Raw genomic sequence first — 10,357 nt, 5'->3', positions numbered from 1 at the left:
GTGACGGGGCAGGTACGCCGTGTTTAGCAGCTGGCGCCAGCCTTGCGGGCCCAGCCCAGCTTTGGTGTTCAGAGGTGCCTGGCTGCCTCCTCTCTTCCGCAAACGCTGGTGGGGGAGCTGCTGGGAAGAGCATCCCCACAGCTGCAGCTTTCTGCGCAGAAGCGAGGGTCGGGATCAGGAAAGGCTCCTGTTTGACCCCTTTTCAGCCACCCAGGTGCAAACCACTGGTTTGCTGTGTGCAGGTGACAGGGCTGGTGGAGTTCCTCATTGAGCACGGGGACCTCTTTGGGGAGGAGGTGGCGGGCTTGCCGGCACATCGGCCGAGGAGTCGCCGGCACCAGGGCCGGAAGCAGAGACAGCAGAGGTACGTCAGGGCCACAGGCAACGTGACAACAAAAGCCTCCCCCCTCAGAAGGTGGGACTGCCGCCGCTGCTGCAGGGACAAGCAAGGTCATCCCCCAGCCTGCAGCCCTGCAAAAGCGCAGGGTGAGGCTGGTGCGGGCTGGCCGTCGCGCTTTGCGCGCTGATCCCGCCAGAACTGTCTGGGCTGAGCTGAGCAAACCCACCCAAGGGAGCTGCCTTTGAGAGCTAAGGGAGCAACTGGGCAGGTAGGTCCTTGCCAGCTGGTAACTTCCACATTCCCACTGCAGGTGCCTCCAGTCGCTGCAGAAAGCCAACACCTGAAGAGCTCCTCTGGGGAGAGAAGGTAAAATGAGCTCGCTTTGATTAAGAGCAGGAGTGGTTCAAGTTTGTCACAGCTTTCCCTGTCTAACCATACTATTGAATGGAAAGCTTGCCAGGCCTTCACAAGAAAGCAGAAAGCGAAAACTGACCTGTGAAGAGGGGAGCGACGGGCACCCGGGCAGGAAGAGGAGAAGGCTGGAGAGGGAGCTCTCGGGGATGGGCGACTGAGACGAAATCCAAGCAGGGCGAGAAGAACGAGGAGGCCAGGTGTGTAGCAGACCCTGCCATCCCTCTTTCAAATGCTCTGAGTCAAGGAAATATTTCCATGGTGCACAGAGATGCTGCTGCTGCTGCTCGGGTTTTGGCAAGGAGCACATCACGGCTCCCTGGGGGCTCCCTGCCGAGCCCCGCTGCCTGGCCAGGGGCCCCTGCACATCTCTGTCAACTTGCCCTGCTCTGAGGCTATGGCCCATGTGGAGAAGGGGCCAAAGCAACACTAGCTGCGGCCAGGAAGGGGTCTCTTTGCCGTGCCAGAGGACTTCCCAAAGAAGGGGGGACAAAGTCACGCCCGTTCCTGCCTTCCTGGTTCCATCAGCGCTTTCTGACTCTGTCCTTGTAGGTGCCGATGTGGTTTTGCTGCTTGGATTCCCCGGATGAGCTGCGACGCCTGGGCTTGGAGGGGCACGATGCAGCCCCAGCACCCCCTCGGCGGAGGCGAGGAGAGAGGCACCCATGCCCTTCTGCTCTGGCCGGCAGATTTCCCTCGTGCTCCGCTCAGCCGGAGCGGCCCCGCACCGCCGTCAGACCCCCCCAGCCTGCGCAGGAGGCCTTGCTGGCTCACTCATGAGCCATTTGTTGGTCAAAAACTGGCATTTTCCTTGGTAGTTCACCTCTCTTGATAAGTCCATAACCTGGGGTCCAGCAGTCCTCTATTACTATGTCTTTTAGAAACAAATTTTGGATATACGTTGTGGTTTTTTGGATACATGTTATAGTATAACCTCCAAATGTAGTGTCTAGCTCCCTTTCCTCCCTTAAGCCAATATAGGTACATTGATAAGTGTTCTGTTGTAGTGGTTTTGTCATTAGAAAGTAGTCGTTTCACACTTTTTGAGCACATGCTTCTAGGAACTGTGTTTTATTTCACAAGACTAGTGTTAGAGTGACTTTTCAGCAGCAGTAGTAGTAAGAAAGCAGAAGGAATGACAGTAGCCATACCCCCCCACCTTGCCATCTGCACCTTTAAAAAATTCCTGCTCTTGGGTCAGTGCAAGGTCTTGTCTGCAGCGCAAAGCAGAATACTTTACAGCTCTTGCTCAAACGTGACTAGCTGGCAGTTTCCACGAGGTTAATAACTCCAGATCAGCTGCATAAAACATTCCTTTCTTGAGGCTTCTCCAGCAGATCAGCTCTCTCTGAACTGAGGCAAACAGCCCCTTTCTGTCAGTCATAGCCGGAGTTTTGAAACAGCTTTTCCAAAGCTCCAAATACTGAAAGAGCCTCTATGGTTTGATGCTGAGCCCTGTCTGATGTCCAGTGGGTCGAGCTCCTTTCAGAAGGAAAATGCAAGTGCCAGCCACAACAGGGAATGGAATTGCACGGCTGATCTGCAGGTCTTGCAGTGGTTGTGCAGGAGGCAGCAAAGCTGGAAATTCAGGTGCAAGCAACTCTCCTGGCTGGCACCTCAAGTGTTTCGGAAGCAATGCCATCTTTTCTTCACGGGCAAAGGCTTGCTTGATGGCCTCAACAATCGCTGCCCTAAGTAATTACACTCCAAATTGCCAGCACCTCTGCCCTATGGTAAACTGAGGGGTTTTAGAAAAAAAAAAAATCCTGAAATCATTTCTGGGGAAAAAAAATAAAAGAAATCAAAACCACAACACCTATGCACTCAAAAGGCAGAAATGTCAGATGTTGAGACCTTACTGTGGGCATCTTTCTTACCATGTCCCTGCCATTCATTTACCTGCCTTGATGGTTAATTGAAAACTGCAGATCAGCATTTGGTCCGCAGTTACTCCGGAGTCGATGGTGCTATTGTACACACAAAGCTGAGTACTGACAGAGTGATTGGGTTGTAATCACGCTAAGTGACTGACATCTGCCTATTCCCCTTGCTTTGCTGGAATACATTGTACGGACTGTCTGCAGTTCCTAGCACTTCCTCCGATGTCCTTTCTGAAATTGCTTACTATTTCTTTACAGAAATAAAGTCTCAAATGTATACCTGGCCAGTCTCAGTATTTGGATGAGTCCTCTTCTGTTCCCTTCCCCTTCCCTCCCTTCCCGATTGTTCCCTTCCCCTTCCCTCTTCTTCCTCTCTCCTTCCCTGTGTTTCACTTTTCTCCCTCTCAGATTTACCTGCCCAAGAAGACACCAAGGTCATGCAAGGGCTGCACTTGTAGAGGCCTTGCCTTTCTCCCAGCAGCTTGCTTTGTTCTCAGAGGAAACCTGAGGAGACACCTGCATCCAAGAAAAGCTCTTGACAAGGAAAGGACCGAGTATGTTACTACTTCTGAGATGGGGAAAGAAAAGCACCGCTTTTTGTCCAGAAGGCCACCACTGGTCAATCTATTATCTTGCTATGCTTTTGATCTCCTCTACTTTCCCATTGGCCCTGTGCTCAGCTCTTGAGTGACAAGAAGCTCCAGACTTGTGTCTGGGTCATGATCGTGACGTTGCCTTGCTCTTGCAGCGTAAAGTGGTGACGCTTGGCTTTGAGCCACAATCCATGCCAAGGGACTGATGGGAAGGAGGGCTTGAAAAAGAACAGCCACGTTAAATGGTGCCCACAATCCCACCCACTCTCCACGACAGGAAGAGGCCTCTCGAAGGACTCACTAAGACCTCGATGTATCTTCCACTTCCGTATTCCTTCTAGTCATCCTGTAGCCAATACAGTCATGTCGGTATTTAATTCCAGTTGATTCCACAGCTTTGTAAGAGTTGAAACATCCGGGTCATCAGGAACACGGATCTAGAAGGCTGTTGATCTGAACTGGCCCTGACTACCTGTGATGTGACAGCGTCCATAACTTGGGTTAGTCACCGGTCGTCCTGTGACATAAGGACCTACAGCTCTTCCACCTTTCTGCTTGGAAGCTTGGGGTTTCCTGCAGGAGGGCCTTATTTACCTTTCCTTGCAGAGTTGCTCATCCTTTTAGTGTTGTTTGTGATGAGGAAAAGATCCTTTCCGTATAGGTGTTAATTTATTTACTTCTCATAAACATCTAATACACATTCTATTATACTAATGCCGCAATGGTTTTCAGTTGCGGATGTTTGTAGCTACAGCAGTTCCAGAGCTGCTGGCTACCACACTCTGAGGTCCAGAGGACACCAGACTTCTTCTGAAGGCTTTCTGCCAATGTCACATTGTTTGAGACACCACTCCATTAAAACAGGACATTAAACAGTAAGAGGTTTCTAAATGAAAATCCAGGGATAGAAACTTGTTCCTCGCTGGCAAAGTGAAAAGCACCATGAGGCGAGGCTGTCCGGAGCCTAGCTGCTGTGCTTGAGGAAAACGTCCCTTGAGTTGCAATGGGACAGACAGGGCACCGCCTTTGCAAGCCTGATCCACAATATAATACAACACAACAGATCTGTGTCCAAAGAGCACGAACTCCATCACAAGGATGACCACACCTCCCAGCCAGAGAAAGGGGCTTAGGAAGGAGGAGGCTGGTTGAAAAGGTGAACGCCTGGCTTCACGACTGGTGGGTTTGGCTTCTGTGCTCATGGATCTACCTTGGAGAAGCTGGGTGTGTTGGGACCTAATAGGATTCACCTGACCAAGTGAGGCAAGACACAACACGACAGTCAATGTCCCAATGTCCAAGCGAAAAGCAGTACTGAGCCATGTGCCTCAGGAATCTATACTGGCGCCAATACTATTTCATATCTTCATCAGCGACACGGGCAGTGGGATTGAGTGCACCCTCAGCAAGTTGGCAGGTGACCCCAAGCTGAGTGGTGTGGTCGATTCACTAGAGGGAAAGGATGCCATCCAGAGGGACCTTGGCATGTCGAAGCAGTGGGCCCATGAGAAGCCTCATGAAGTTCAACAAGGCCAAGGGCAAGGTCCTGCACCTGGGTTGGGGCAAGCCCCGGTATCACTACAAGCTGGGGGGTTGAGAGCAGCCCTGCGGAGAAGGACTTGGGAGTACTGGTGCATGAAAAGTAGTACACGAGCCATCACCGAGCACTTGCAGCCCAGAAAGCCAACCGTATCTGGGACCGCATCAGAAGCAACATGGCTCGCTTGTTGAGGGAGGCGATTCTCCCTGTCTCCCTCTCTGCTCTTATGAGATCCCACCTGGACTACTGCATCCAGCCTCAGGGTCTCCAGTACAAGGAAGACATGGATCTGTTGGAGCGAGTCCAGAGGTGGGCCAGAAATGTGATCAGAGGGCTGGAGTACCTCTCCTATGAAGACAGACTGAGAGAGCTGGGGTTGTTCAGTGTGCAGAAGCTAAGGCTCCGGGGACACCTAGCTGTTGCCTTTCAATACTTCGAAGGGGCTTACAAGAAAGAGGGTTTTTTTATACATCTAATGTATTTCAGCTTCATCTAATTAGTAAAATGTAGTGTGTCCAGGAACGTACACATTCTAATAATCTGGAAGTTTTGCCAAAGAAAAAACCACTCCCTCTATGACAGCAACGATTTGTCAAAGACCCACCCCAGCTGTCCTCCAGAAAGGCTTCAAAATAAACTGCCAGGCAGCACGAGAAACCATTTTCTCAAGGCAGCTTTAATTGCTGTTAAATAGCGCTTCTCTGTCTCAGGTCACCGTAAGCAGCGATGTCACGGGGAGCTCCTCAAGCCGCAGAACCCATCGGTCGCTGCTGTGGCTGGAGGCAGGACAAATGTCAGCACACGTGTTGGCTTGTGAAGCTCTTAAGAGGGCAAAGAGCAGCCCTTCCCACCTCAGCCGGAAGGTCTCCTGAGAAGCTGGAAATACCTCTGGCTGCTCTTTGGCGCGTGCTTTGGTTTCTCTGCAGTGTCAAGACAGCAGCAGAACTTCCAAAAGTCCAAAGTCACTTGGACAGGCAGCCACTACCCCAAAAAGTACCTGGTGTGCAAAGAACGGAGCTTGACTCTCACTGGTGTCCTATACAAGAGGGCTCGTCGGCTTTTGCACTCTCAGCAGCCACCCTTGATCACTTGCAAAAGCTGTGGTCAAACTCAAACAATGCTTTCTCCTACGTATACCCACATCAAATTACTGTGGGAGCGCTCCTCGATCTCCCTTTTCAGCCACCCAGTACGTCCTTTTACCCAGACATTATGTGAAGAATAAAGTTAGTGAGAAAAATGAGGAGTTAAGGAAGAAAGGCAAAAATGGAGTTCTGTGGAAACCTACTCATGACCGAAGCAGCTTGGCAAAGGTGTTGGAAAGCAGCGTGGCAGAAAAGGCCCTGGGGGTCCTGGTGGACACCAAGTCCACCAGGAGACAGCAAGGTGCTCTTGCCCAAAGGCGACCACGAGCGGTGCCCTGGGCTGCGCTGGGCAAAGCATGGCCAGCAGCTGGAGGGAGGTGACCCTTCCCCTCTGCTCAGCGCCGGTGAGGCCAAGCCTGCGGCGCTGTGCCCAGCTCTGGGCTCCCCGGTACGAGAGACACGGACGTCCTGGGGAGAGCCCCCCAGGGCCCCTCCCCCCCAGTGCGACTGTTGGGGTCAGAATGCCAAGCTGTGTTGTCCCAACGCTGGCCCGGCAACGGCCCCAGTGCCTGCAGGGACGGCGCACGGAGCGGCACTGGTGACAGTGAAGCTCTTGCCCGACAGCACCGATTGGCACAGTGACCCCCTTGGTGTCCTCGCTCGGGCCAGCTGGGCACTGCCCTGAGCCCCACCAGCGTGTCCCAGGCGAGACCTCTCCTGGCCTCGGCGGGATGGGCCAGGTGAACTGCTGCCGCGGCCCCAGGTAGGCTCCCCCCGCGGCTCGGGGACACGCCGGCACAGCCGGGCCCCGCAGCAGCCGCCTTTCTCACGCCCGACGCCGTCTGCTCTGCAGGGACGACCCTGACCCCGTGCAGCAGTGCACGCCTGTCCCAGCATCACCCCAGCCGCTGCTCCGCCAGCGCGTGCGGCTGAGCCAGGGCCGTGCGACGAGGAAGAGGGACCTCCTCCTCTTCGGCGACGCCTTGGTCATCGCCAAGCCCAAGTAAGACTCGCAGACCCCGGCTGCCTTGCTTCCCAAGCCCTGGCCCTGGCCCCAGGGCAGGGACACCCAAGCAGCAGCCCCAGGCCCCCGGCGCCCTGCTGCCGCCGCACGCACCCATGGCCATGCCCGTGGCAGGCGGACGCTGGAGGGGAGCCACCGGGCTGGGCCACCTCCAGGTCACTCCCTGCCGCTCCTCTCTCTCTGCAGACGGGGCAGCGCCCCGCGCCCGCAGCTCTGCCTGGCCCTGGGCCAGCTGCAGGTGCTGAGCAGCAGGAAGGGGGCAGCCGGGGATGCCGCCCAGGAGGAGGAGGAGGGCCGGCACACCAACTCCCTCGTCCTCGTCTGGCCCTGCGGCTTCTGCACCGTCACTTTCCCGTGAGTCTGGCTGCCACGTCCCGCGCCAGGGCTGGGCAGCGCCTCTGTCCTGCCCCACGGGCCTTCGTCCTGCCTCTGCAGCTGTCCCCACGGGGCAGGGCTGTGCCGGCGCCCGCCTCTGCCCGCAGCCTGGGCAGCAGCGGGCACTCAGGCTGTTTCTCCTCTCTCTCTTGCCGCAGCTCCCGGGCGCTGAAGGAGCTCTGGCTCAGCGCGCTCCTTGGGTAAGCCCAAGCCTGGGGGTCCGTGCTCACACCAGGGAGGGTGGAGGGATGCTCGAGGCATAGTAGCCCGACCATGCGCACGGAAATCCCCCTCCGGAGCTGGGGAGAGGTAGCTGGGGTCTCTCTCACAGGGCTCTTTCTCTGCCCCTTCCCCTGGCACAGGCCACCAGAAGGAGTGGAAGGAGCCCGGCTGACCCAGCTGCCCTCCATCAAGCTCCTGCTGCAGGAGCTGAGCGGCCGCAATGCCGTGAGTGTCCCTCCTGCCTCCGCTCTGCCCAGCCCCGAGGCTGCTCCAGCCCAGCATCAGGTGCATGGCTGCTGCTCACCTTCTGCTCTCTTTTCCCCTTGCCCAGGCCACGACGCTGCACGCCAGCAGCCTGCAGAGGCTGGTCCAGGGCCAGGCACAGGTGCGGATCGCGCGGATCGCACGGCTCGGGGTGCCAGCTCGGCCGTCCCCACCTCTCACGCAGGGCCAGGGGCTGAGGCAGCTCGCCGGGGAGGCCCTTTCTGCTGCGGGGCCGCTCGCTGAGCGCAGCGCCTTTCTTGCAGGCTGGTGCAGAGCAGCGGCCACCTCCCGTCCCCTCCGGCGGCAGCAGCGAACGTGGCCTTGGCCCCTCGGCTGGTGAGTGCGGATGCAGAAGACGGGGGCAGGACGGCCCTTCTCCCCTCCTCTGCCCGGCGGCCACTCCTGCTGCACTGGCGCTGCTGCTGCCCTTCCCGCAGGGCACGGCCGTCCCCATCGCTCTGCGGCGGGACAGAGCTGAGCCCCGGGGCCCCTCGCTCCCAAACGGCGCCCCTCTGCCTCTGCCTCTGCCTCTGCCTCTGCCTCTGCCTCTGCCTTGCTTTCAGCGGCGGGGGGACAGCGCCCAGAGGCCCCGGGAGCGCTCGCCCGGCGCTTCTCCTCCTCCACGGCTCTTTGCTCTCTTGTCCTTGGCAGCAGGCGGGACCCGCAGGAGGAGGAGGGGGCTGCCCTGGCCCTTCGCACGGCGGCGAGGCAGCTCGGCCGCTGCAGAGGCAGCCGGGCAGTCGGGCTCTGGCGGCAGGGGGGCTCTCTTCGGCCAGCCCCTGGCAGCTCTCTGCAGCCAGGACGGCACGCTGCCCCAGCCCATCCAGGTAAGCAAGCCTGGCCAGGGGGTGCCCATCCCGCTGGCTCCTGCGGACAGGCGCTGTCCCCGGCAGAGGAAGCCCGGCTGGGGCTCGGGGACAAAGCCGGCTCCTCCCCGCGGGGGTCCCCCACCTCCAGCCACCCCTCTGTCCCGCCCCGGGGAAAGCAGAGCCGGCCACACTGGCTCCTGCCCCGGAGGGAGGGAGGGAGGGAGGGAGGGAGAGAGGGAGGGTGGGTCACCTGGCCCAGGGCCTGTCTCCAGCCCGGCCACTGTCCTCCTCTGTCCCCTCCCGCAGGACCTGCTGGCTCTCCTGGCCGAGCACGGGCCATCCACGGAGGGGATCTTCCGGCTGGCGGTCAAGGAGCACGTCTCCCGGGAGCTGAGGGAGGCCCTCGACAGCGGAGCAGAGGTCCACCTCGAAAGCCAGCCTGTGCACGTGCTGGCCGTCCTCCTGAAGGTGAACCCTGCTGACCTGGAGCCCGGCAGCTCCCGGCTCTGGGGATGCTGCTGATGGGCACCTGCGAGAGCAGGAGCCAAAAGCCAGCCGCCTGCTCGGGAGCCCGAGTGCCGGGGATGCTGCCTGTGCTCGCGGCGGCAGCGCTCCAAGCCTCACCCGGAGCCCTTGGCGTTGCAGGACTTCCTGCGGAAGATCCCCTCTAAGCTCCTCGGGGCAGAGCTGTACGAGGAGTGGATGAGCGCCCTGCAGAAGACCAGCAGGCAGGAGAAGCTGGCAGCACTCAGGGAGTAAGTGGAGACCAGGCGTGGCCAGGGAGCCTTCCCTGGGCTGGGCTTGGGTGAGATCAGCCCTGGAGAGCGGTGATGACAAGGTCTGCTTTCTTCACGTTGCCTTCCTGCTGCCTCAGGGTGGCCGGCAAGTTGCCCCAGGCCAACCTCCTGCTCCTCAAGAGCTTGCTGTCCCTGCTGCAAAGGATCAGCAGAAACGCGGCCAGCAGCAGGATGACTGCCGGCAACCTGGCCATCTGCGTGGGGCCGAACCTGCTCAGCCCACCCGAGGAGCAGACGCTGCCCCTGGACGCCCTGGTGCAGGTGACGGGGCAGGTACGCCGTGTTTAGCAGCTGGCGCCAGCCTTGCGGGCCCAGCCCAGCTTTGGTGTTCAGAGGTGCCTGGCTGCCTCCTCTCTTCCGCAAACGCTGGTGGGGGAGCTGCTGGGAAGAGCATCCCCACAGCTGCAGCTTTCTGCGCAGAAGCGAGGGTCGGGATCAGGAAAGGCTCCTGTTTGACCCCTTTTCAGCCACCCAGGTGCAAACCACTGGTTTGCTGTGTGCAGGTGACAGGGCTGGTGGAGTTCCTCATTGAGCACCACGGGGACCTCTTTGGGGAGGAGGTGGCCGGGCTTGCCGGCACATCGGCCGAGGAGTCGCCGGCACCAGGGCCGGAAGCAGAGACAGCAGAGGTACGTCAGGGCCACAGGCAACGTGACAACAAAAGCCTCCCCCCTCAGAAGGTGGGACTGCCGCCGCTGCTGCAGGGACAAGCAAGGTCATCCCCCAGCCTGCAGCCCTGCAAAAGCGCAGGGTGAGGCTGGTGCGGGCTGGCCGTCGCGCTTTGCGCGCTGATCCCGCCAGAACTGTCTGGGCTGAGCTGAGCAAACCCACCCAAGGGAGCTGCCTTTGAGAGCTAAGGGAGCAACTGGGCAGGTAGGTCCTTGCCAGCTGGTAACTTCCACATTCCCACTGCAGGTGCCTCCAGTCGCTGCAGAAAGCCAACACCTGAAGAGCTCCTCTGGGGAGAGAAGGTAAAATGAGCTCGCTTTGATTAAGAGCAGGAGTGGTTCAAGTTTG

At 58.5% G+C, this 10,357-nt stretch overlaps 1 protein-coding gene across 1 annotated transcript; it reads left to right on the top strand.

Annotated features, from left to right (window-relative positions):
- Positions 1 to 4,517: 4,517 nt before the first annotated feature.
- On the top strand, positions 4,518 to 10,357 carry LOC129200722 (uncharacterized). Its single transcript, XM_054811996.1, has 13 exons — positions 4,518 to 4,720; positions 4,996 to 5,073; positions 5,972 to 6,150; positions 6,519 to 6,612; positions 6,703 to 6,852; positions 7,407 to 7,448; positions 7,611 to 7,755; positions 7,998 to 8,070; positions 8,386 to 8,561; positions 8,850 to 9,011; positions 9,189 to 9,298; positions 9,418 to 9,613; positions 10,256 to 10,357. Exons 1-13 carry the CDS (start codon positions 4,518 to 4,520, stop codon positions 10,313 to 10,315), a joined length of 1,668 nt encoding a protein of 555 aa, XP_054667971.1. The 3' UTR covers positions 10,316 to 10,357.

Source organism: Grus americana, unplaced genomic scaffold (assembly GCF_028858705.1).
Source record: "Grus americana isolate bGruAme1 unplaced genomic scaffold, bGruAme1.mat scaffold_427, whole genome shotgun sequence".
Lineage (NCBI taxonomy): Eukaryota > Metazoa > Chordata > Aves > Gruiformes > Gruidae > Grus > Grus americana.
The sequence above is the reverse complement of the archived record's forward strand: the minus strand, read 5'-3'. Positions and strand labels throughout refer to the sequence as shown.

Bases quoted from the DNA above. Each gene is read 5' to 3' on its own strand.
- LOC129200722 (XM_054811996.1), top strand. From the start codon at position 4,518: ATGTCCAAGCGAAAAGCAGTACTGAGCCATGTGCCTCAGGAATCTATA. The intron at 4,721-4,995 runs GTGGGCCCATGA...TGCTCTTATGAG, and splicing joins GACCTTGGCATGTCGAAGCA to ATCCCACCTGGACTACTGCA. The intron at 7,449-7,610 runs GTAAGCCCAAGC...CCCCTGGCACAG, and splicing joins TGGCTCAGCGCGCTCCTTGG to GCCACCAGAAGGAGTGGAAG.